Source organism: Haliotis rufescens, unplaced genomic scaffold, assembly GCF_023055435.1.
Source record: "Haliotis rufescens isolate VD_foot unplaced genomic scaffold, xgHalRufe1.0.p SCAF_29, whole genome shotgun sequence".
NCBI lineage: Eukaryota > Metazoa > Mollusca > Gastropoda > Lepetellida > Haliotidae > Haliotis > Haliotis rufescens.
This window is the reverse complement of record NW_025963990.1, coordinates 4,216,002-4,243,249: the sequence shown is the minus strand read 5'-3', so window position 1 is coordinate 4,243,249 and position 27,248 is coordinate 4,216,002. Positions and strand designations below refer to the sequence as shown.

Genomic DNA, 27,248 nt, shown 5'->3' with positions numbered 1-27,248 from the left:
GGCTAACCGACCGCCCCTGGAGTACTAATAACTTCTTTGATAGGCATTTAGAAGTTGGAGTACTAAGTCAGGACCCCAGAAATGGGCTTCACATATGTATCCATGTGGGGAATCGAACCCGGGTCTTCGGCGTGACGAGCGAACACTTTGACCACAAGGCTACCCCACCGCCCCGCTTAATGCCAGTATAGTTCACTTTAATTGGATATAGCTTCGTTAACCTAAAATATTTTCAACTTGACATCAGGGGGCACGGGTGGCCCATTCGTCTAAGGCGCCGCAATTCGCTGTGCAGAGTTGCGTCCCTTGAGCACGCCAGAAACCTATTATTGTGGGTTCGAATCCCGGTTCGCCCCGATCATGTTTCTAGGTTTGTCAGCACCATATCCGTGCTCGTGGGTTTCACCGAAGCGGTAAACGTCTGAGACCTGCATCACTTCGGGCTTTCCACCCACATTAAGCTGACACGCAGTGATATAACTGGAATACTGTTAAAATCGGCGTAAAACCCAACTCACTCACTCACTCAATTTGACATCTAACACATGTTAATCAACTGAGAGGTGTGGTTTCTTTTGCTTGTGAGTTTATTTGACTTGTACTGACCAGTGGTTTCTCTGGTCCAAACCTGTCCAAACCTATTCTGTCATCTGCTTTCTATCGGTGAATATGCTTGTCCACTGATTTCCATTCTCTGAGAAGCATTGCAATATTGATTGCTCGACACGCAGAAATTATGTCAAGTAATGATTTTTACCTGGCTACCCAAACGATACACCTGACCTCGGGCATTAACACAATTCCACGTAATAAACGCGCAAGGTCTCAGGGATATTACTTTGATAAGCTAATCCAATAACCCCTCCGTTTTGTCTTGATCCCTTAATCCTCTGGGAATAATAGGCCCATGGCCATGAGTTATCAATGGGTTTGTCAAACACAACGAGTATCCGCCATGACATCAGATAACTTGTGAATCGATAACCTTCACGCACGGACCATGAGCGAAGACGGTTGTCAACCTACTCAGTGAGTGAGTGAGTGAGTGAGTTTGGTTTTACGCCGCTTTTAGCACTATTCCAGCAATATCACGGCGGGGGACACCAAAAATGGGCTTCACACATTGTACCCATGTCGGGAATCGAACCAACCAGCTCAGGATGGTGGATAGTACGCTCGCGTCTACGCTCGATAGAGCTGCAGTCGTGTTTAAACGGCGTTATGGCTACCCACCAAATCGACCTTCAACTCATTTTTCACATTTCCACTACTCGCCAGCAGTGGTCCCGCACGAAGACAGTAACGATTTTCCTTTCAGCACAAAGGACAGATACAACGTGGTTTGACAGATGTTACATGTAAACAATAAGGTGAGCTAAGACAACGGTGAAGCTAGACCTGCATTTTTATACAGTAAGGTGAACTAAAACAACTGTGCGAGAAGTGTATTTGTATACGGACATCTGTGTTGCTGAAGTGTACCAGCAGTCTACAGATTATCAACACCTGTTTTGTATTCATAATTTAGTTTCCATTTTGTGTTCTCTGTCTGAACATAATCAGAAACAGGTGTTACACGTCATAGTGGACGAACATTAGATTAAGGAACAAACAACATTGTCAGTTTGTGTTCTCGCGGTTCTCGTTAATGACATGAACTACAAAATGGTGGCTGTTTACTTGTGATTATTGGTTCATTGTTTTCATCGTCATCACTTTTAACATTACTATCATCACCTTCATCGTTATTGTTTTCAACATCATCACTTTTAACATTACTATCATCACCTTCATCGTTATTGTTTTCATCATCATCACTTTTAACATTACTTTCATCACCTTCATCGTTATTGTTTTCATCATAATCACTATTAATATTACTATCTTCACCTTCGTCTTTAATAATATCATCATCACTATTAACATTACTTTCATCACCTTCATCGTTATTGTTTTCATCATCATCACTTTTAACATTACTTTCATCACCTTCATCGTTATTGTTTTCATCATCATCACTTTTAACATTACTATCATCACCTTCATCGTTATTGTTTTCATCATCATCACTATTAACATTACTATCATCACCTTCATCGTTATTGTTTTCATCATCATCACTTTTAACATTACTTTCATCACCTTCATCGTTAATGTTTTCATCATCATCACTATTAACATTACTATCATCACCTTCATCGTTATTGTTTTCATCATCATCACTATTAACATTACTTTCATCACCTTCATCGTCAATAATATCATCACCTATCATCATCAGTATTTCTCTTAACACATAATAATTACTATGATCGTCATTATTCCCACCATTCAATATTGTTATAATATAATAACTATATTGTTTAGATGCATACTACAACTACAACACGGTAGGCCCAGTCGTCTAAGGCGCCGCGATTCGCTGTGCAGAGTTGCGTCCCTTGGACACGCCAGAAACCTATGATTGTCGGTTCGAATCCCGGTTCGCCACGATTATGTTTCCAGGTTTTGTCAGCACCATACCCGTGCTCGTTGGTTTCACCGAAGTGGTAAACGTCTGAGACCTGCATCACTTCGGGCTTTCTTCCCACATTAAGCTGACACGCCGTGATATCACTGGAACACTGTTTAAAGCGGCGTTAAACAAAACTCACTCACTACAACTACAACTAGACTTTGTCCCCAGCAGTTGTCTCCCTTCGTGCACGACTGTTAATTAAAGGTCTCCATTGAACGGCCATTCCATAAACAGAGGCTTCGTCAAGGCAAACAATGGCCAGCAAAATGTTTACTTAATTAATATGGTTTTCGAGATACGTTTATTCAAGGTGCTGAGCTTATGACGTGTGCAGAAACAGAATTTCTGACTTTTAGTTTGGCTGCCTTTAAGTGTAGTCTTTTAAATGTGGAATTGTACCTTTCATAAAATATCCCTGTTTACTAAAAGTCTTCCTTTGGCAAAATGGAGATATAGTAACTTTGGGTTAGCTGTTGAAACTGGTAGAGACACAAATATTGAATATTTGCCCATTTTGTAAACACAATAATCATTTATATATTGAAGATAAATTTCAAGTCATATTTACTTCTGGTAGGTATAAGTAGGTGTATTAAGTTGAATTTATCTAAGCAACCATGTACCACATGTATATGAAAGTATGATCTTCATATCATGTTGTAAATCTGGTGGCGTCTCCGAAGAATGTACAAAGTATTGTACAATGTTAGGCTATATCTTTATGAAGTACATCAATTAACGAAAGTTGAACTTGTCATATAACTTATGTTCTTAAACATCCACAAAATGTAAATAAAAAAAGCATGGGTCTCTAAATTATATTAAATGACTGTATTATGTATTATGGACCCCTGGCCCCTATATTGAAAAGAAAATCTGTCTGTCTGTCTGTCTATCTGTCTGTCTGTCTGTCTGTCACTAAAACACTATAACAAATCTGTCCCTAAAACAAATATATCCCATAGAGCCCATGCAAGTCTAGAATGTTTGGCAAGTCTAGATTACTGCAGTACCTGAAAATGAAGAAAGTCTCTGGGCTCCTTTTTATTATATTTTATAACTGTTTTTTTCTGTAAAACATGTTCATTTCACAGACTAGATGTTAGTCTATAAAAGTCCCAACAACGTGTGAATAATTATCCTTCTTCAGTGAACTATCGGACAGGTATTCAGTGTATAGATTCATATATTTACGTCAATATCCGTTTGCCATTCAGTCCATGGCCACTCACGACCGGCAAAGTCGTTCAACACAAAAAGAATAATAAATGCCAACTTGAATAGTGGCTAATGACCTACACCGCAATTCGATGTTTGTTTCAAGATATAGATCTGTAAATATACGCAGATAGAGAAACAGATGCGTGCTTACAGGAATCACAATTACCTGTTGTGTCACAACGTCTTCTACTACCACTACCACTACTACTACTACTACTACTACTACTACTACTGCTGCTGTTACTACTACTACTATGTTGAATTATCTACCGCATCAATAACAACGTCTACTACTACGTCTACGTCTACTGCGTACACTACTTCTGGAGCGACGGGGTAACCTATTGGTTGAAACGTGTGGCTTGTCACGACCTTGTCATACATCTTAAACACTGTGCCCACCCAATCCACCGCAACAACCACATGTGCATTGGATCTTTTCTGCCACTGGACTCGTCACACGGGTTCGATTTCCCAAACGGATAGCACGTTATATACTACTACTACTACTACTACTACTACTACTACTACTACTACTACTACTACTACTACTACTACTCAAACGTGAAGATCCGGGGTAGAATTGGTCTTCAGGCTCGCTGACTTGGTTGATGCATGTCATCGTATCCCAGTTACGTGGAAATGATGCTCCTGATATCAATCCCTGGATTGTCTGGTCCAGATTCGATTATTTACAGACCACCGTCATAAACCTATAATATTGCTGAGTGCGGCGTTAAATAAGAGACACGCAAACTACTGCTGCCTTTTGCTTCTACTACTGCTACCACAATTACTACATCTGCTACTTCTGCTACTACAAACCCACGTGATTCTACAATATATCACGCCCACAACCAGAATTGCAATTCCTTCTTCCGTGTATGATAACATAGTCTATTTGTAAATAAATTTCCCGAACTGTATGCGCTACGTGACCGAAATGAGGTAATATTTCCTTATTGAATTCAAAGCCCAAAATAAATTATATTGCGATTTACGCTTTCCTGTTTTCAAAGACACGCGTTATCACACAAGTGTGGATGTACTTTATCAACATGCACTGAAACAACCTCACATATTTCCTTGTTTCAGTAAGCTTGGGATTCCTTCGAAAAACTAATTTGTCCCGGTAAGGGCAAGATGACATAATAAAATGAGAATGTTCAGACTTGTTCGGCCCGTATATAATCGAGTCAAAAGACAAACCAGTGTTTGATGGCATGAGCAACGATCAACAGGATCGGGGTACGGTGACACGAAGTCAAAGTGCGGCTTTTACAAAAAGTATTGGGTACCGTACCGTTTTGTTCCCCAAATCCCCAAACGGTTCCCGACCCGTGAAGATCCGGGGTCGAATAGGTCTTTTGCAACCCATGCTTATCGTATAAGAGGGGACTATGCTTGTCGTAAAAGGCGACTAACAGGATCGGGTGGTCAGGCTCGCTGCCTTGGTCGATACATGTCATCGATCCCAATTGCGTGGATCGATGCTCATGATGTCAATCACAGGATTGTCTGGTTCAGACTCGATTATTTACAGACCGCCGTCATGCAGCTAGAATATTGCTGAGGGCGGCGTTAAACAACAAACATACAAAACCACACGGTTCCCGATAAGATACATTTCACGAGGATATAGATCAATTTTAGGTGGCGAAATAGCTAGTAATACTGTATTTGGTTCCCAGTGTTAGACGCGAGTTCAAGACCAAACATCGAAACAAAACGTAAGCGTTGGTGTTAAATGTCGTTTTTGATCAAATACGTGACTCCAATCTTCACTCGTTTTACTGTTGATGCTGCGAAAATCAATATTCACTTTCTAAATCTGGTTTCTTACTTCTGTGATATTCCGCATTGACGTCAAAACGTATCGTTTCATTTCCACATAGAGACGAAAAGCAAATTGGAGGTCTTCGGTAACAGAGCAACATAGCTTAGTTGGCGTTACAAGGGGAAATAACTCTAAGATGCCCGGCGTCAGCAAATTCGTTAAAAATTATAATTGTTATTCGTTATTGGGTTACTACTACTACTACTACTACTACTACTACTACTACTACTACTACTACTACCACTAAAATATAACAAGGACGAATTAATTGCTTTTCTTCAGAAGTTATATATCGCCAGCGGACCTTGTTTTCACCCACCCATGTTTTTGGCCTCATTTGTTAAATCAGGTCCGTTTATGAGTATAGATAATTGCTCTATCGCAGGAATAACTCTTTCACATTTTCATCTTCGTAGCTTCTTCATAAGCTGCGATTGCAGGTTTAAATATGTTAGGGACGGTGAGGGGTGACCCCTGCCTCGAAAACCTGGTCTGTTCGACCCACACCCACACCCACACCCACACCCACACCCACAACCACACGCACACCCACACCCACACCCACACGCACACGCACAAGCACACGCACACCCACACCCACACCCACACCCACAACCACACGCACACCCACACCAACACCCACACGCACACGCACACCCACACCCACACCCACACCCACACCCACACCCACACCCACACGCACACGCACACCCACACCCACACCCACACCCACACCCACACCCACAACCACACCCACACCCACACCCCACACCCCACACCCCTCAGACTTACATTCACTATATTTTGATACACACAAACAACCAACACTTATAGAATGTCATACAGACCCTGAAACAAATATATCCAATACAGCCCATGCAAGTCTATAATGTGTGGCAAGTCTATATTACTGCAGTAAAAAGTCCCTGGGCTCCTTTTTATCTCTTTTAACTATAATTTAACAACTGTTTTTTCTGTAAAATATGATCATTTCAGAGACTAGATGTTAGGGACTGATCATTTGATATTTTGGTGCCAGGGATATCTCTTTTATATTCTTTTTCCCGAAAATACTAAGAAACAAATAATTTTGCCCCAGATTTTAAATCACTACCAGCAATGCATCTAAAACTCCCGTCTACAAATAGCAAGCAGTTGTGTAAGAGTCCACCTTTTTACTCTATCAATAGTAACGTTTATACAATGTCTACAAACAATGAACCATCCTTGGTTATATCGGAAGTATTTTCAGCGCCCCAAACCCTGCCTCACGCCTACAACGCTGAAACATGTGTTACAGCTCGTACAAATGCCTGTCTTGTAAGGGTGCCAGATGCTCTCCCACGAAGCTATCCCCTGTTCTCACCTGAGCGTTATTCTGCCAGGTAGAACACGCCAAGGTGAGTGGAGGCAGTGGGGCAGGAGGTTGGTTTAACATATGTCAACAGGCCTGAGGCAGGAGCGACCTACATATCTCTGTCAAGCCGTGTAGCCATTAAAGGCTTGTTCTGTCGCGCCAGCGTTCCCGGCTTTACCACCCTTTCTGTACCACAATCTTATCCCTTGGAATAAGGAATACCTACCCCCTTGGAATAAGGAATACCTACCCCCTTGGAATAAGGAATACGTACCCCCTTGGAATAAGGAATACGTACCCCCCTTGGAATAAGGAATACATACCCTACTTGGAATAAGGAATACGTACCGTACTTGGAATAAGGAATACGTACCGTACTTGGAATAAGGAATACGTACCGTACTTGGAATAAGGAATACGTACCCCCTTGGAATAAGGAATACGTACCCCCTTGGAATAAGGAATACGTACCCCCTTGGAATAAGGAATACGTACCTCCATTGGAATAAGGAATGCGTACCTCCATTGGAATAAGGAATACGTACCTCCATTGGAATAAGGAATATGTACCTCCATTGGAATAAAGAATACGTACCTCCATTGGAATAAGGAATACGTACCCTACTTGGAATAAGGAATACGTACCCTACTTGAAATAAGGAATACGTACCCCTTTGGAATAAGGAATACGTACCTCCATTGGAATAAGGAATATGTACCTCCATTTGAATAAGGAATACGTACCCCCTTGGAATAAGGAATACGTACCTCCATTGGAATAAGGAATGCGTACCTCCATTGGAATAAGGAATATGTACCTCCATTGGAATAAGGAATATGTACCTCCACTGGAATAAGGAATACGTACCTCCATTGGAATAAGGAATACGTACCTCCATTGGAATAAGGAATGCGTACTCTCCTAATCCTCTATTACATACAGCAAATGTATTCTTGTCAAATGGATAGCCTAGTTGTTGGGTTTTTTACCTCATGTCCCCAAATTTGAATATATTTTTTAGGCTTAGCCCTGTGAAGCTGAGTGAAACATTACCGATAAAAAAGGCTTTAATGTTTAGGTTTTCGCTGTTGCATTCAGTGTGATATTACATATCATTTTTATTGTTGTTGGAATCCAAGATCCCTGGTTTGTGTTCTATTGTAAGGTAACTATGGAAACGACAGTTTCTTACGTAAGGGTTCGAATACAGTATGCTGGTGAAACTTGGGTCCTTGCACAGCTCACACTGTAGTCTGTAGTCTTTGTGTAACACAGAACATCGGACACTATACCATGTCATACTCATCGAATAGGACACAATACAAGCGATTTGTATACTCAATATGTTGCGTTGTGACGTATGTAGAAATATATTTACTGGTGGGGCACTGACACCACGTGTTACTTTAAGTCTTCTAGCCTTGGAGTATGATTCGATGACTATCTTAGTCACCACTCACTCTTGTCATTCTCCTGTCTGAGACTAAGGACCGTCAACAACACCGACCATTTCCCCGTTTGTCGTTATTTCATCACGCATGCCCTTTCTGGGAACACACATTTCATCACACACATTCCCTTTCTGGGGACACACATTTCATCACACACATTCCCTTTCTTGGGACACACATTTCATCACACACATTCCCTTTCTGGGGACACACATTTCAGCACACACATTCCCTTTCTGGGGACACAAATTTCATCACACACATTCTCTTTCTGGGGACACACATTTCATCACACACATTCTCTTTCTGGGGACACACATTTCATCAAACACATTCCCTTTCTGGGGACACACATTTCATCACACACATTCCCTTTCTGGGGACACACATTTCATCACACACATTCTCTTTCTGGGAACACACATTTCATCACACACATTCCCTTTTTGGGGACACACATTTCATCACACACATTCCCTTTCTGGGGACACACATTTCAGCACACACATTCCCTTTCTGGGGACACACATTTCAGCACACACATTCCCTTTCTGGGAACACACATTTCATCACACACATTCCCTTTCTGGGGAAACACATTTCATCACACATCAATCTGAAAACATCCCTGACATTCCCCATCTGAGAATATCTCTTCACACATTCCACATTTGAGGACATTCCATCACACCACATTCCCTTTCAGGAGGAATACATCTCATCACACACATCCAATTGCCTATCTGTGGACATCTCATCACACACATCCAACTTCCTATGTGTGAACATCTCATTACACACATCCAATTGTCTATCTGTGGACATCACATCACACATACCCAGTTGCCTATCTGTGGACATCTCATCACACACATCCAGTTGCCTATCTGTGGACATCTCATAACACATACAACTGCCTATCTGTGGACATCACATCACACACACCCAAATGCCTATCTGTGAACATCTCATCACACATATCCAAATGCCTATCTGTGGACATCACATCACACACATCCAATTGCCTATCTGTGGACATCACACACTACCAATTGCCTGTCTGTGGACATCACACACTACCAATTGCCTGTCTGTGGACATCACACACTACCAATTGCCTGTCTGTGGACATCTCAACTGCCTATCTGTGGACATGTCATCACATATCCAACTGCCTATCTGTGGACATCTTATCACGAACATCAAACTCCTTATTTGTGGACACATCACATCACACACATTCATTTGCCTATCTCTGGACATCACATCACACACATCTGATTCCAGTCAATATCCACAAGTTCAGCCTCCGCGCCTCCCCGCTCACTATTTCCATCGCTGTCAACTGTAAAAGACGCAAATACATTCCAATATGCTTTCTTCAGCAATACGGCATTTCTCAGAGTTCCTCAACGTGTGTTTCTTATTTTCTGCCTATTACTTTGCCCTGTGAGAAATGTTTAGTTATATAACCACGATAGCGCCTGACTGGTGTTACATGCGAGACTCCGTGATGTGTCAACCTCATATTGTTAACTCCGTGTGTAATATACATACGTTATAGTAACACCCGCTGGAATTGTCAGCATCACAGAAGAACATATTCTCTTGAATTGTTTAAAAAAACTAAAGATTGAGAAAACATTGATGTAATATATTCTATAACTATTTTCATGTAGGGATAAAATGTGTAAAACCCATTTGTCCAGTGGTTAAAGCGTTCGCTTGTCACGCCGAAGACCCGGGTTCCATTCCCCTCATGGGTAAAATGTGTGAAGCCCATTTCTGGTGTCCCATGGTGGGTGTGATATTGCTGAAATATTGCTAAAAGCGGCGTAAAACAATACTCACTCACTCACTCATATTATAACCACCATGAATAACAACTCCGCGCACAACAAAGAATTATTTTATTTTCGCTAAATGTCGATATAATCCACATTATATTATCACATTCTCAATACACTGTTAATCTGGGGTAAGGTACATTGTAATTAGTGAGAGTGAGTGTGTGACTTTGGTTTTACGCCGCTGTTAGCAATATTCAAGGAATATCACGGGGGTAGACACCAGAAATGGGCTTCACACACTGTACCCATGTCGGGAATCAAATCGGGTCCTCGGCGTGACGAGCGAACGCTTTAACCACTAGGCTACTCGACGCCCTAGTAAGGTTATTAACATCGTCTTATACGGTGATATCTCAGTTATATCACGGTGTGTCAGCCTAATGTGCAACCGATGGCTATGATGGGATCACAGCCGGAGGATTCGAACTCACGAGCAGCGGGTCAGGCAAGGGACATAACTCCACACAGCGAATTGTGGCGGCAACGCCGACGGAACAGGGGCCATTCGTGCAACTTAATCAATAAAGACATCATCTTATATGCTTTGTTTGTGTTGTTTAACCCCACCCTCAGCAGTATGCCAGCTGTATGACCAGGGCCTGTAAACAACCGAGTCTGGACCAGACAAACCAGTGACTGATATTATGAGCACCGTCTGGGCAGGGTGACACGCAGTCATCCAAGTCGCCTGAAGACGCCTTTTACGAGCAGCGTGGTTTCTTGGGACCAGTTCTAAATCTGAATCGACAGGGGACTTAATCATACACACTTTTTAAATTGTTGTTGTCGAGTATAACCAGTTGAAATATTGTCGTCAACTTGACAGAAAACCCTTTCTATATTACAACCTAAGTGAGTGAGTGAGTTTGGTTTTACGCCGCTTTTAGCAATATTCCAGCAATATCACGGCGGGGGACACCAGAAATGGGCTTCACACATTGTACCCATGTCGGGAATCGAACCCGGGTCTTCGGCGTGACGAGCTAAAGGTTTAACCACTTGGCTACCCGACCGCCCCTACAACTTAAGAAAACAACATAATTATTTCATTCCAACAAATACAACTTATTTCCATTGTTTATCACACATTTGGGTAGTAAACACCATATTTCCGCGAATCTCGGGGAGTAACATGTTGCATAACACATATGTTTAATGTACAACACGTGTATCGCCAGCCTTATGGGACGCTTATACTTTAACAAGCAGGTTTCACGTGGCAGTGAAGAACATTCCTCAATAAACACCTTTTTTATCATCTTTCAGATATCAATATGACGTGGAAGTCCTTTTAAGTATGCAAATCTACGGAAGCGCATATTTGGGACCATATCAATATTTATATTTTTTTATCGAAAAATCACGATATCCGAAGATTTAAAGATACTAATTTGAAGTTTCATTGCAATAACAATGTTTAGACATATAAAGCATTATCTTGTAATTTCTACACGATATCATGAATAATTTTCAACATATTATCTTCCAATTTCAAGTACGTTTAATTTTCAACATCTTGAATTTTTAAGACAAAAATTAAATTTATGGTCCTGGTTGGTTTCCGTAGTATGATATCGCCAGATACCAGTGAAAAGATTAGGACGTGACCTTCGAAACTCCACAGCACCACATCATGTATGGAGCTATCGACACCTCTACCGGTCTGTATACCACGCCATTCCATGCGAGTCTCACAAGTGTTAAACGAAGAGTCAAAATATCCGCAGTAGTGCAATACCGAGTCTGGCGAACACATGGCGTGATGAGCTAGCAATATAAACTCTCCTTTACCCCGCTTTTCACCAGAAGATGCACTATGGTAATAAGAATGGCTTCACGACTGACGGATGCGATGAAAATATCTATAAACTGGTTCTTCTTTTGGAATGCTCAGCCGCATGATTCCGTCACACTGCACGACTCCTTGTGGAAATAATCGAGCGCAGGGTTGTTAGGTTAATCATAGTGATAACGGTGGATATTTTGGTCTTTGGTGTCTTTGGCATTTACCAGCTCCACTGCAGTCTTCTAAAGTAAGTTGAGTGTGTTTGGTGTTACTTCTCTTGAACAGTATCCCAGTTATATCACGGCGTGTCAGATTGATGTGAGATGAGAGCCGGAAATGATGCAGGTTTTTTACTTTTACCACGTTGATGACACCCATGCACAGGTATGGTGCTGACAAACCTAGAGACATAATCAGGCCTGACAAACCTGGAGACATAATCAGGGCTGACAAACCTAGAGACAAAATCAGGGCTGACAAACCTAGAGACAAAATCAGGGCTGACAAACCTAGAAACATAATCAGGGCTGACAAACCTAGAGACATAATCAGGGCTGACAAACCTAGAGACATAATCAGGGCTGACAAACCTAGAGACATAATCAGGGCTGACAAACCTAGAGACAATCAGGGCTGACAAACCTAGAGACATAATCAGGGCTGACAAACCTAGAGACACAATCAGGGCTGACAAACCTAGAGACATAATCAGGGCTGACAAACCTAGAGACATAATCAGGGCTGACAAACCTAGAGACAATCAGGGCTGACAAACCTAGAGACATAATCAGGGCTGACAAACCTAGAGACACAATCAGGGCTGACAAACCTAGAGACAATCGGGGCTGACAAACCTAGAGACATAATCAGGGCTGACAAACCTAGAGACATAATCAGGGCTGACAAACCTAGAGACATAATCAGGGCTGACAAACCTAGAGACAATCAGGGCTGACAAACCTAGAGACATAATCAGGGCTAACAAACCTAGAGACAATCGGGGCTGACAAACCTAGAGACATAATCAGGGCTGACAAACCTAGAGACACAATCAGGGCTGACAAACCTAGAGACAATCGGGGCTGACAAACCTAGAGACATAATCAGGGCTGACAAACCTAGAGACATAATCAGGGCTGACAAACCTAGAGACATAATCAGGGCTGACAAACCTAGAGACATAATCGGGGCTGACAAACCTAGAGACATAATCAGGGCTGACAAACCTAGAGACAATCGGGGCTGACAAACCTAGAGACATAATCAGGGCTGACAAACCTAGAGACATAATCACGGCTGACAAACCTAGAGATATAATCAGGACTGACAAACCTAGAGACAATCGGGGCTGCCAAACCTAAAGACATAATCGGGGCTGACAAACTTAAAGACAATCAGGGCTGACAAACCTAGAGACATAATCAGGGCTGACAAATCTAGAAACATAATCAGGGCTGACAAACCTAGAGACATAATCAGGGCTGACAAACCTAGAGACATAATCAGGGCTGACAAACCTAGAGACAATCAGGGCTGACAAACCTAGAAACATAATCAGGCCTGACAAACCTAGAGACATAATCAGGGCTGACAAACCTAGAGACATAATCAGGGCTGACAAACCTGGAGACATAATCAGGGCTGACAAATCTAGAAACATAATCAGGGCTGACAAACCTAGAGACATAATCAGGGCTGACAAACCTAGAGACAATCGGGGCTGACAAACCTAGAGACATAATCAGGGCTGACAAATCTAGAAACATAATCAGGGCTGACAAACCTAGAGACATAATCAGGGCTGACAAACCTAGAGACAATCGGGGCTGACAAACCTAGAGACATAATCGGGGCTGACAAACCTAGAGACATAATCAGGGCTGACAAACCTAGAGACAATCGGGGCTGACAAACCTAGAGACATAATCAGGGCTGACAAACCTAGAGACATAATCACGGCTGACAAACCTAGAGATATAATCAGGACTGACAAACCTAGAAACATAATCAGGGCTGACAAACCTAGAGACATAATCGGGGCTGACAAACCTAGAGACATAATCAGGGCTGACAAACCTAGAGACAATCGGGGCTGACAAACCTAGAGACATAATCAGGACTGACAAACCTAGAAACATAATCAGGGCTGACAAACCTAGAGACATAATCAGGGCTGACAAACCTAGAGACAATCGGGGCTGACAAACCTAGAGACAATCGGGGCTGACAAACCTAGAGACAATCGGGGCTGACAAACCTAGAGACACAATCAGGGCTGACAAACCTAGAGACAATCGGGGCTGACAAACCTAGAGACATAATCAGGGCTGACAAACCTAGAGACATAATCAGGGCTGACAAACCTAGAGACATAATCACGGCTGACAAACCTAGAGATATAATCAGGACTGACAAACCTAGAGACAATCGGGGCTGCCAAACCTAAAGACATAATCGGGGCTGACAAACTTAAAGACAATCAGGGCTGACAAACCTAGAGACATAATCAGGGCTGACAAACCTAGAGACATAATCAGGGCTGACAAACCTAGAGACATAATCAGGGCTGACAAACCTAGAGACATAATCAGGGCTGACAAACCTAGAGACAATCGGGGCTGACAAACCTAGAGACATAATCGGGGCTGACAAACCTAGAGACATAATCGGGGCGAATCGGGATTCGAACCCACAATCATAGGTTTTGGGCGTGCCCAAGGGACGCAACTCTGCACAGCGAATCGCGGCGCCTTAGACGACTGGCCAACATATCAACAATCGAAAACAAGTGTCATCTGGTCATCTTTCGCCATTAACTCCCTTGTGTTGTTTCATCGCACTGTTGTTACTTCAAGTGTTGAAGAGGTCGCCTTCTGCCTTAGCAATTTCGGCTAGCCTGTCCCCCTTTGGGACTCGTGTGTGAGTAGGCCTAGGGTTGACATATATAGTATTCACAGAATTTCTGGGGTTTTTTATTGATATTATTTCTATTTTCGTATATTGACATGTTGTTAACATGCCACGATTTCAAAGGCAGCGTGGCAGGTCGTTTATAGGCTAGGCCAATGAAATGTATGGGGTCATACACTCATCACACAACAGCCGCACCTTAATTGGGCCTAAGTTGGGTTTTTTCGTTTCACAGACCCGCCGACCCTACTGAAAAGCAGCTGTGAAATAAATAAATTAAACATAAAAATATTTATTGTTATTGTATTTCCCGCGAGTAATATAGACCTTATACATTTTAAATGTTATATGTAAATGCAATGCCATTCAAGCCAGAAGCAGGTGCAGTTTAAACTCCACAGCAGAATAACGTTCATATAAATAAATAAATGATTGACGTCACCATTTATTTTAATTTTTATTTCAACCTTGTGTGATCAATCTGGAAAAAAAATCAATGAAACATATGTGGCCTTAATAACTAGGTATCTGCCACTGCCACACCTGTTATTCATTGGGTTAGTGTACCTAGGTATTACTATGATGAATAACTACACTGTGCAGTCATCTAGTGCGCAACGCAGTTCAGCGTAAGTGGGGCTATTGTTGAAGACAAGGTCCTTGTCATAATTTTACATTAGCCGTGGGAATGTCCCGTCATGCATCTGTAGTGGAGACATCCATAAAATATACACACTTTAAGTTGAGTGAGTGAGTATGGTTTTGCGACACTTTTAGCAACATTCGTGCAACATATCGGCGGGCGACACCAGAAATGGGCTTCACACATTGTACCCATGTCGGGAATCGAACCCGGTCTTCGGCGTGATGAGAGAACACTTTTACCAGTAGCCTGACCCACCGCCCCCACTTTAAGTTGAAGTATGGAAGTTACGACATTCGTAGTGCCAAGACTGTCCGGTTTATGTTAAAGTTGGGGAATTACGATGGTCGCCGTGCTACGACTATCGTAAGTATATCTTAAAGTATCGAACCTGCACATGCCGTAAGTCTGTGTTTAAGTAAGGGCACTACGGCGGTCGTTGATCTTCGTATGTCGTAAGTCTAACTTAGAGTATAGGAATTACGACTGGCATAGCGTTAATGTTAAACAGGCCCTGGCCTGGTTTAACAGACCATCAGACCATAAACAGCTTCAGCGATATGTAATAGTCCACCAACCATTCATGATAAACTAAATTCAAGCTGACATTCAGACCGCTGTTCTGCTTGAAACCCGACGCATGGTTAAGTAACCGTAGATAGCGTGAGGGAGTTCAGTTATAAACGTGTTTCTTTCGGCGAGTTCATTTATCATTCGCTGTGATGTTACTATATTTGCCTTTAATAACGGCGTCCTACATATAAAAAAAAAACACTACAGCACTGGGATGGTTTTAGAATCGACACGACACACAGCATTCCTATTCGATCTCCATTTGATAATACAGTAAACTACGGTTATAACGAACTCAAAGGGACTACTAATTTTAGTTCGTTATAACCGTAGTTCGTTATAAGAATGTATAGAGCATAACTACAGTAAATAGTCGGGACCAAAAAGTAAGTTCGTTATATCCGTCAGTTCGTTATAAGCGTGTTCGTTATAACCGTAGTTTACTGTTACAGTAATACCCTAGGCCTATTAAAGCAGTAGTCATTCAGTCAGTCAGTACAGGCACACGTGTTATAAAGGGTTTAACTTCCGGGTACTCTGAAATATATTTACCGTTGGGTTGTATTTTCCGATTCGGTACTACGTAAATTGTTTGATAGGCATTTCTTAGAAGTTGACGGATTTCAAAGATCTTTTAAAATATTTTTTATTTCTTTTTGAAGTACACAAACAATAAGTTTGCAGAATATAGTTCACATACAATTATAAATACATGCGAGTTACGAAGTATTTCAATGGATAATAACAAACACAACTATTCCAGTGTCAGGATGGCAAGACATGTTTGTTGTAATTGTGTCAGTTCGCGGGTCAATTCGAATAGATGGTGACTGATTGACCTACATGTTATGAACTATGTGTATTTACATTGTGAATATGATATATTTCTGTTGATGTAATATGAGTTGACAAATTTGACCCAAAATGTATGGATAACTTCTTTATTATACTGTAATAGTGACTTTTCGGTATAGATACTTATATCGTTGTTAAGCAAGGCATCCCTTGATAAACCAGATATACGTTTCAATGCATCGGGCGTACTGCATTGCTGTATCAGGAATACCACTTTACAGGGCCCGGCATCCAGCGTACTGCATTGCTGTGTCAGGAATACCACTTTCCAGGGCTCGACATCCAGCGTACTGCATTGCTGTATCAGGAATACCACTTTACAGGGCTCGGCATCCAGCGTACTGCATTGCTGTATCAGGAATACCACTTTACAGGACCCGGCATCTAGCGTACTGCATTTCTGTATCAGGAATACCACTTAATGGGGCCCGGCATCCAGCGTACTGCATTGCAGTATCAGGAATACCTATTTACAGGGCTCGGCATCCAGCGTACTGCATTGCTGTATCAGGAATACCACTTTACAGGGCTCGGCATCCAGCGTACTACATTGCTGTATCAGGAATACCACTTTACAGGGCTCGGCATCTAGCGTACTGCATTTCATCAGGAATGCCACTTTACAGGGCCCGGCATCCAGCGTACTGCATTGCTGTATCAGGAATACCACTTAATAGGGCATCCGGAGGGCGGAAAGGGGGTTGGCCGCTGTACCGCCCGTAAGACTGAGAAAATCACACAAAGGTGATCAACTTCGCATAAAAACTTTACATCATAAAACACACCCTTTCAAATATGAGTTAGCAGACACACAAAGCATTGCTAGGAGACTTGAACCAAACTAGGACCAGCGCTGTCAATTTGCCCCGCTGAAGTCTGCCTTTCAATGTATCAAAACTTCAGGCTCAAAAGCCACAGAATAATACCTTTCTTGGAAACAGAGGTGGGGGACTTCAGGACTAACCCTATTTAGTTCCGGCATGTGAGCATACACCTTTCACCACCGGAACCAAGGCTTGGGATCCGTATTCCTGTACGAGATCTGTGACAGTTATATACATTCCGACAGATCCTGTCTGTGGTTCCGTGACTTTGTAGTGAAGGTCACACCAAGGGGAGACGACTCGTGTTTGGGACGAGCCTAATCAATGATCCTGAATGTACCACACTTCAAACCGGTACCGGTTATCTATGGGGTGGAATAGGAGAATCATTTAACAGGACATACATATACTATCCCATTGAGGTAAATCTTACAGGATGCTTTGTTTGTTAAACATTGACACGGACCTTCCAGCGCGCGCGTCAGTTGTTAATACCACTCCTTCACAAGCCACACAGTGACTGCTTTCACAACATTTGGGCGTTCACAACTCCGATTGATTACAATTCTTGCGTTATGAGTCTCGGATGATTTTCATAATACACATTTGGTATGGATATTAATCTATTTGTAACCATACATTTAAACATTTAATAAAAGTTTATATTTAGATCATTTCCTACGAGTTAACAATGAAACAGAAAGTTTGAAATAGATTTAAAGCGGCTTCAACATTATTTCAACCGAACTACAGTAAAGTACGGTTATAACGAACTCAAAGGGACTACTAATTTTAGTTCGTTATAACCGTAGTTCGTTATAAGCATATATACAGCATAACCACAACAAATAGTCGGGACTAAAAAGTAAGTTCGTTATATCCGTCAGTTCGTTATAAGCGTGTTCGTTATAACCGTAGTTTACTGTATCGGGCGAAAGAGAGTATACACTCATGTTTGATGGTGGCAAAAAATGAAACAAAAACAAGAAATGGTTATTCGATGGTGATGTATTTGATACGGGTATAACAGTTGTGTTTTTTACCCTAATTACAGTGTATATAATTTTTTGGTCATATCCAGTTTTCAAGTGTATATGCATTTGCCAGGTCGTTTATATTACAGCTGTCTGGTACATGCGTGGGAACATCTCAAGATAACATAGATCCATGTCTGGCCAAAGTCATTCAATTAGCAATTAATACCTAAAAATATGCAAATGTCATTTCTTAAGGTTTCAAATTAGATTAAGGAGCGGTGGGGTAGCTTAGTTGTTAAAGCGTCCTCTCGTCTAGCCGAACTACCGGGTTCGATTCCTCGCATGAGTACAATGTCAGGTGTCCCGCGCTGTGATATTGCTGGGATATTGCTAAAACGGTGTAAAACCATACTCACTCACTCACTCAAATTAGATTTAACCACCCAGTGCATCCATGTGATACAGATTGCTGTTGTATTTTACACGTGACATCAAGCACGTTGTAACAAAGCACATTTCAAGTACATGCACGTTTATAGGTTGTTTCGTTGCTTGTTAACATAGCGTTGAGATTTACTACCTGTCTGCTCTCAGCTTTTGCAGGTGCTTGACATGCCTTTCTGTGGACTTCAGTATCCAGAGGTGCAGACAACACTGAGTGTGGATTTTCAAGGGAAAAGTGTTTTTTTCTATTATTAAACGCCCCTCTGTTTATTCTTTAAAACCCCTCTCAGACCCGCTTCTATCAAATGTCAATAAAATGTGTGTTTAATGGAAGTCGATTGTATTACCGGAGGATATCCGAAGTCGGTTGTTAATTAAAGGGAAGTTGTATTATATTTTTACTAGAGGTCAGTTGCACTACATGTTTATTAGAGGTCATATGAATTACCTGTGTTTAATTGAGGTCGGTTGTTTCACCTGCGCTTATTAGAGGTCTAGACTAACATCTAGTCTCTGAAATGGACATATCGTACATAAAAAAACAGTTGTTCAGTTATCTTAATAAAAATAAAATAAAAAGGAGCCAAGTGACTCTCTTCATTTTCAGATACTGCAGTGATCTAGACTTGCCAAACATTATAGACTTGCATGGGCTGTATTTGATATATATTTGTATCAGGATCTGTAAGACTAATTAGAGGTCGTAAGAGGCGACAAAAGGGATCGGGTGGCCAGGCTCGCTAACTTGGTTGATGCATGTCATCGTATCCCAATTGCGTAACTCGATGCTCCCGGCTATATCCATTCCCACGATCTCACTTCTTTTTTTTTTGGACAGCATTTTCACATTCAGATCTTCATTATTTCCCTCAAAGTGGAGGGGCACGAGTGGCCCAGTCGTCTAAGGCGCCGCGATTCGCTGTGCAGAGTTGCGTCCCTTGGGCACGCCAGGAACCTATGATTGTGGGTTCGAATCCCGGTTCGCCCCGATTATGTTTCTAGGTTTGTCAGCACCATACCCGTGCTCGTGGGTTTCACCGAACTGGTAAACGACTGAGACCTGCATCACTTCGGGCTTTCCTCCCACATTAAGCTGACACGCCGTGATATAACTGGAATATTGTTAAAAGTGGCGTTAAACCCAACTCACTCACTCACTCACTCCCTCAAAGTGGCCGATATCAGTTCATACACACCCATCTCTTGAACAGTGTGCCGATTCACACCCGCCACGTGCTGTCAACGCCAGCAATCGCTGGGACCTAGTGTTGTTTTAGTATTACATACGGAGTGTGTGTGAGAGAGTGGTCGAGTGTTATGTCGGTGTGAACAGTGTTATACGACAGGTGTCATTCATGTCCTAATGGCTTGGGAGGGGGCATACGCATGTCCTACTTGTCATAACATTAGAAGCGCTATGTACTAGTACACAAAGGCTTTTGATCTGAAAACAGCATAGTATGGTAACAAGAATTTAACAAGAGATACAAACATACTTATGCCTGACCATTTTATAGAAAATAGTGGTAGGTTTGTCGTTCAGTATAAATATATATTAAGTGAGTGAGTGAGTGAGTGAGTATGGTTTTACGCCGTTTTAGCAATATGCCAGCAATATCGCGGCGGGGGACACCAGAAATGGGCTTCACACATTGTACCCATGTCAGGAATCGAACCCGGGTCTTCGGCGTGACGAGCGATCGCTTTAACAACTAGGCTACCCGACCGCCCCATTAAGCTTATACGCATATGACAGTCGTGTTTGCAACATGAGTGGTATTCTTATAATATAGTTTGTATTGTTTATTTACCTTAAAGTCTTGATGTCCACATAAATGTAATTATGTAACAGGGAGTGGTATTTACATAAGCCATTTAGGCCTGTTTACTATCCCTTGCTATTGAGTTGAATAAAACATGTTTAAACTACAGACACGAAGATGTCGTTACCAAATAAGGCATTATAATGTATCTGCAGATATGGAGGCATTCAGGCGAGAGTCAATACGTGAGTCGGCTATTTCTACTTCGCCAGCTTCAGCGAGCACTTCCGTCGTGTTCCGTCCTAAATGCGTGGAATGTTCTTCCGATATTAAACCAGCCATGACACGGCAGAAAATATTTCAGACTCGAAGTTATATCAATATTTACTCGTTCTTCTGACGAATTTGAATGAGTTTGTTTTTGACGCCGCTTTGAACCGTTTGTTACAATTATATCACTTGATGTGGGAGGATAGCCCGAAACAATGCAGGTCTTAGACGTTCACCTTGGTTGGTTGGTTGGTTGTTTAACGCCGCACTCAAAAATAGGCCAGCTATATGACGGCGGTCTGTAAATAATCGCGTCTGGACCAGACAATCCAGTGATTAATATCATGAGCATCGATCCACGCATCAACCAAGTCAGCGAGCCTGACCACCCGATCCCGTTAGTCGCCTCTTACGACAAGCTTAGTCACCTTTTACGGCAAGCATGGGTTGCTCAGGATCTTCACGGGTCGTTGGGCACAGAGATCGACCACACTATACTCATAGGGGGCCGTGATATTACATGGTTTATATATATTCGTTTCCAAAATACTGCCATTTTTAAGTTATTACCGTTAACTAACAACAGCAATCGTTTAATCTGCTCATCAATTGCGTAAAGGAGTATTGTATTCCGTTGTCACCGATATTTCAGCTATATCACTTCAGCCTGCTATTTAGCAAATATATTTGTGGTTTAACGTCTCACTCACCAATACTCCATCTATATGACGACGCCCAGTCAATAATCAAGTCTCGAACAGGCAATCCAGTGATTGAGCAATCGCATTGATCTCCGCATGATAATGTCCCCCGTCATGTTTGTTTGTTTGTTTGTTTGCTGTTTAACGCCGCACTCAGTAATATTCCAGCTATATGATGGCGGTCTGTAAAGAATCGAGTCTGGACCACATAATCCAGTGATTGATATCAAGAGCATCGATCCACGCAATCGTGATACGATGACATGTATCAACCATGTCAGCGAGCCTGACCACCCGATCCCGTTAGTCGCCTCTAATGAAAAGCATAGTCGAATAGGTCTTCAGCAACCGATGCTTGCCGTAAAAGGTGACTATGCTTGTCGTAAAAGGCGACAAACGGGATCGGGTTGTCAGGCTCGCTGACTTGGTTGATGCATGTCATCGATCCCAATTGCGTGGATCGATGTTCATTATGTAGATCACTGGATTGTCTGGTCCAGACTCGATTATTTACAGACCGCCGTCATATACCTGAAATATTGCTGAGTGCGGCGTAAAACAACAAATCAAACCAAACCAAATCATTAAATCTGCATATGGAAAACAAGCGGCTAATAGCGTGGGCAACGTGCAATGGCGTGGGGTCGTGTTAAACTAAACATCGTAAATGTACGAGATATCAGCTCAACGTAGGTCTGCCAAGGGGTTCGAAATAGAAATGCACTGAGTTTGACCTTTCAACGTCGAGGTCAGTCGCCACCAGTGAACCTTTTCGAAAAGCGCGTCGAAAATAACAATCAACCCAGTTTAAACTTACAAAAAATAAATCAAGAATCAGGACATGTTGCACAATGCGCTCAGGTGGCACGTGAGCACACAATGTCTTTCTTTGTGGGGTCTTGAAATGGCTGACATGCAATCAACAAAACAATCGATAGGTCAAATTATTAATTATTCAACAGATGACCATGTAATTGTACGTGGCGTGTCCAAGGGATGGAATCTGTTCGGAGGCACGTCGGTATTGAGTATTCATCAATCCGCTTGGTACAATGCGTCCAACTCCATTTGTGACCAACTCGTGTTATTCCGGTACAAGCCGAATAGCGACTCGTGCCTATCTCGTGGCCATTTTAGCGACCGGGTTCCGTCTTATCGCAAACGGGCATACCTAAAACAATTGTCAACTCGTCAAAGGTTCACAAATTTCCCCATATATTACATATATTTCAGATGCAATTTAAAGCACATCGGGACGTGCGGAATTATACAGTATGATTGAACACATTTAACTGTGTCTTTGTTATATTTTTAGATGCAAGACATATGTAAAATCAAAAATTATTTCTCAGGGATTCTTTGACGAAGAACTTGAAATCATACGCGCATTCTGATTGGTTTGTCGTATTTTCGCACATAACATTCATCGATAGGGGGACGAGTCTTCTTGCAGGTAACGGAAAGGGGCGAGTGGTGACGAATGCGTCCAACTCGTGACCACGAACATTCGGGAACAGAATAACGGAATAGATCGATTGGTGCCGAATCCCGAAGAATAATATTGTGTAACATATGTTTGCCCCAGTGTTAATGAAGTACAATATAATGTTTGTTCGAGGTGAGTAAGTGAAGTTTGTTTAGGCCGCAGTCGGCAATGTCCTACCTGTATGACGCGGTCTGTAAAACAAATCAAATCAGGACCAAGTAGACCCGTGAAGATCCGGGGAAGAATAGAACCCATGCTTGCCGTAAAAGGCGACTATTCTTGGCGTAAGAGGCGACTAACGGCATCGGGTGGTCAGGCTCGCTGACTTGGTTGATGCATGTCATTGTATCCAAATGCGTAGATCGACGCTCATGATGTCAATCACTGGATTGTCTGGTCTAGACTCGAATATTTACAGACCGCCGTCGTACAGCTGGGATATTGCTGAATGGGCGTTAAACACAAACAAACAAACAAAAGGGCGAAGCAAATCGGTGGTTGAAAGCAGGAGACGTTTAACGCAGTTGGGGTACGATGAAATCACCCAAATCACAGCCACAGTGCTACTACCCGATGCTGTCACGACGGGTGTATTGGGTACAGGGGGCCTATTCTGCCCTGGGGTAGAGCAGTGCTATTGTTGTACGCGTCAATAATGATATCACAAATTGGTTATTATGCTTACTCCAAGTTCGTTCTACTCGGGACATATCTTTTTAAAGTAAGTACATATTTTATATATCGGCCCAGTGGTTAACGTGTTCGCACGTCACGCCTAAAGACCCGGGTTCGATTTCCACATGTACAAGGCGTGAAGTCTCCCAAATGTAATGTGTCTGTAAGGTCGGACTGTCAAATTTGAGGCCATTTCAATCCTGTGCGAACCTTGGTAAAAGGTTCTTACCGTGACGTGAGTGAGTGAGTATGTTTTGCGCCGCTTTTAGCAATATTCCAGCAATATCACGGCGGGGGACACCAGAAATGGGCTTCACACATTGTACCCATGTCGGGAATCGAACCCGGGTCTTCGGCGTGACGAGCGAACGCTTTAACCACTAGGCTACCCGACCGCCCCCTTACCGTAGCGACTATATTTTCAGTTATACCCTTTCGTTCATTTCCATGGTCGTATGTTGTCAAATACATTGGTGCCCTACCCACGAAGACGTGTGTCACAGATGAAACTGAAATACAACACGTGTATCCTACAAGATTATCCACAGCACAACCATCTCATCTGTGGCTGATATTATATAATCTCAAATATGTACTTACATACACTATATATTCACAACTAATATTCCACTGAGTCATTCTATAAATTGTTACTTGTGTGCGTGTAATAGAATAACGTATCGTTCCCGAATTAAAGTTATGTATGAGGTTGGCCTTTGGGAAGCCTGGTGGTTAAAGCGTTCGCTCGTCATGTCGAAAGCCCGGGTTCGATTCCCCACATAGGTACAATGTGAGAAGCCCAGTTTTGGCGTCCCCCGCAGTGAATATTACTAAAAACAGCGTACAACCCTAATCACTATGTAATAGGCTAAATGAAAATACTCTTATAAAGGAACGCCCAAGAAGGGAATGAGTATAGGCTGCTAGAGCTGAGAAGGGGTGAGTAAAGGCTGCTAGATCTGAGAAGGGGATGCGTATAGATTGCTAGACCTGAGAAGGGGTTGAGTAAAGGCTGCTGGAGCTGAGAAGGGGTGAGTATAGGCTGCTAGAGCTGAGAAGGGGATGCGTATAGGCTGGTGGAGCTGAGAAGGGGTTGAGTATAGGCTGCTAGAGCTGAGAAGGGGGTGAGTATAGATTGCTAGAGCTGAGAAGGGGGTGAGTATAGATTGCTAGAGCTTAGAAGGGGGTGAGTATAGGCTGCTAGAGCTAAGAAGGGGTTGAGTATAGGCTGCTAGATCTGAGAAGGGGGTGAGTATAGATTGCTAGAGCTGAGAAGGGGTTGAGTAAAGGCTGCTAGAGATTAGAAGGGGTTGAGTATAGACTGCTAGAGCTGAAAAGAGGTGAGTATAGGCTGCTGGAGCTGAGAGGGGGTTGAGTATAGGCTGCTAGAGCTGAGAAGGGGTTGAGTATAGACTGCTAGATCTGAGAAGGGGTTGAGTATAGGCTGCTAGAGCTGAGAAGGGGTTGAGTATAGGCTGCTAGAGCTGAGAGGGGGTTGAGTATAGGCTGCTAGAGCTGAGAAGGGGTTGAGTATAGGCTGCTGGAGCTGAGAAGGGGTTGAGTAAAGGCTGCTGGAGCTGAGAAGGGGTTGAGTTAAGGCTGCTAGATCTGAGAAGGGGTTGAATAAAGGCTGCTAGATCTGAGAAGGGGTTGAGTAAAGGCTGCTGGAGATGAGAAGGGGGTGAGTATAGGCTGCTAGATCTGAGAAGGGGATGAGTATAGGCTGCTAGATCTGAAAAGGGGGTGAGTATAGGCTGCTAGATCTGAAAAGGGGGTGAGTATAGACTGTTAGAGCTGAGAAGGGGTTGAGTATAGGCTGCTAGATCTGAGAAGGGGATGAGTATAGGCTGCTAGATCTGAGAAGGGGATGAGAATAGGCTGCTAGGGTTGAGAAGGGGTTGAGCATAGGCTGCTAGATCTGAGAAGGGGTTGAGTTAAGGCTGCTAGATCTGAGAAGGGGTTGAGTTAAGGCTGCTAGATCTGAGAAGGGGTTGAGTAAAGGCTGCTGGAGCTGAGAAGGGGTTGAGTATAGCCTGCTAGATCTGAGAAGGGGTTGAGTAAAGGCTGCTAGAGTTGAGAAGGGGGTGAGTATAGGCTGCTAGAGCTGAGAAGGGGTTGAGTATAGGCTGCTAGAGCTGAGAAGGGGGTGAGTATAGGCTGCTAGAGCTGAGAAGGGGTTGAGTATAGGCTGCTAGAGCTGAGAAGGGGGTGAGTATAGGCTGCTAGAGCTGAGAAGGGGGTGAGTATAGATTGCTAGAGCTGAGAAGGCGTTGAGTAAAGGCTGCTAGATCTGAGAAGGGTAGAATGGAAAAGGGGTGATTGTTTTATAACAATATGTCCTCTGTGGTCTGTGAGACAATGCGTTCAACCGTAAGAACTCTGCTGTAAGTCAAGCATGAAAAGGTAGCAAAGCACCTGGCAGCTGAGACATGCGCGGCAATTCCAGAACGTTGCCACGCTCTCATTCAACCTTGACACTGTCTGGACAGGCGTGTTCATGTTGTGACTTAATGTGACAGACACGTCAAAATCCTCTTGGGTGTCATTCATCATACATTCTGAAACATTTTTACCTCGCGTTTTCAGGTACAGTCGCCATTTATATGTCAGATGAAGTTTTGGAGGTTGTGGTGTGGAAAGCGCTCTGTCCGTTTAGTAGGTTCGAAAAAACAACGCATGAGGTCAGTGACCTAACTGGCGATATTGAGCGCTAGACTAATCAGATTTCATGGGATTATTCGTGACATGAGAAATCTATGCTAGAAATAGGGGGCGCTTTTGGTTTGAGAATGTCCGTACATCCTTTGAAATGATTAATTACTGTTGGTTATAGTTTCGTAATGACTGTCTTTCCTTCTTATCTATTTTATTGTTAGTGTTTTGTTTTCATAATCAATGTGTATGTATGTGTGTTTATCTTTCAATTGAGTAAATTAATTAATTTTATATTGTTTTTGTATTATTTGATTTATTTTATTCATATTTTTATATATTTTATTAATTATCTATTTACTCGTTTCGTTTTATTTCTGATTTTTTTTAAAAGGGGCATTATATTGTTTCTTGGTTTGCGGATGTAGATAAACTTTCTAGATGTAGAAAGTCA

General features: G+C 42.5%; 2 protein-coding genes across 5 annotated transcripts in view; both read right to left on the bottom strand.

Annotated features, from left to right (window-relative positions):
- LOC124144428 (solute carrier family 2, facilitated glucose transporter member 3-like) overlaps positions 1 to 27,248 on the bottom strand; it is a 147,311-nt gene that overhangs the window by 33,189 nt on the left and 86,874 nt on the right. The window lies entirely within an intron of this gene.
- LOC124144445 (uncharacterized protein DDB_G0290685-like) lies at positions 1,646 to 2,275 on the bottom strand. The gene has a single exon (XM_046513847.2). The coding sequence runs from the start codon at positions 2,273 to 2,275 to the stop codon at positions 1,646 to 1,648; it is 630 nt and encodes a 209-aa protein (XP_046369803.2).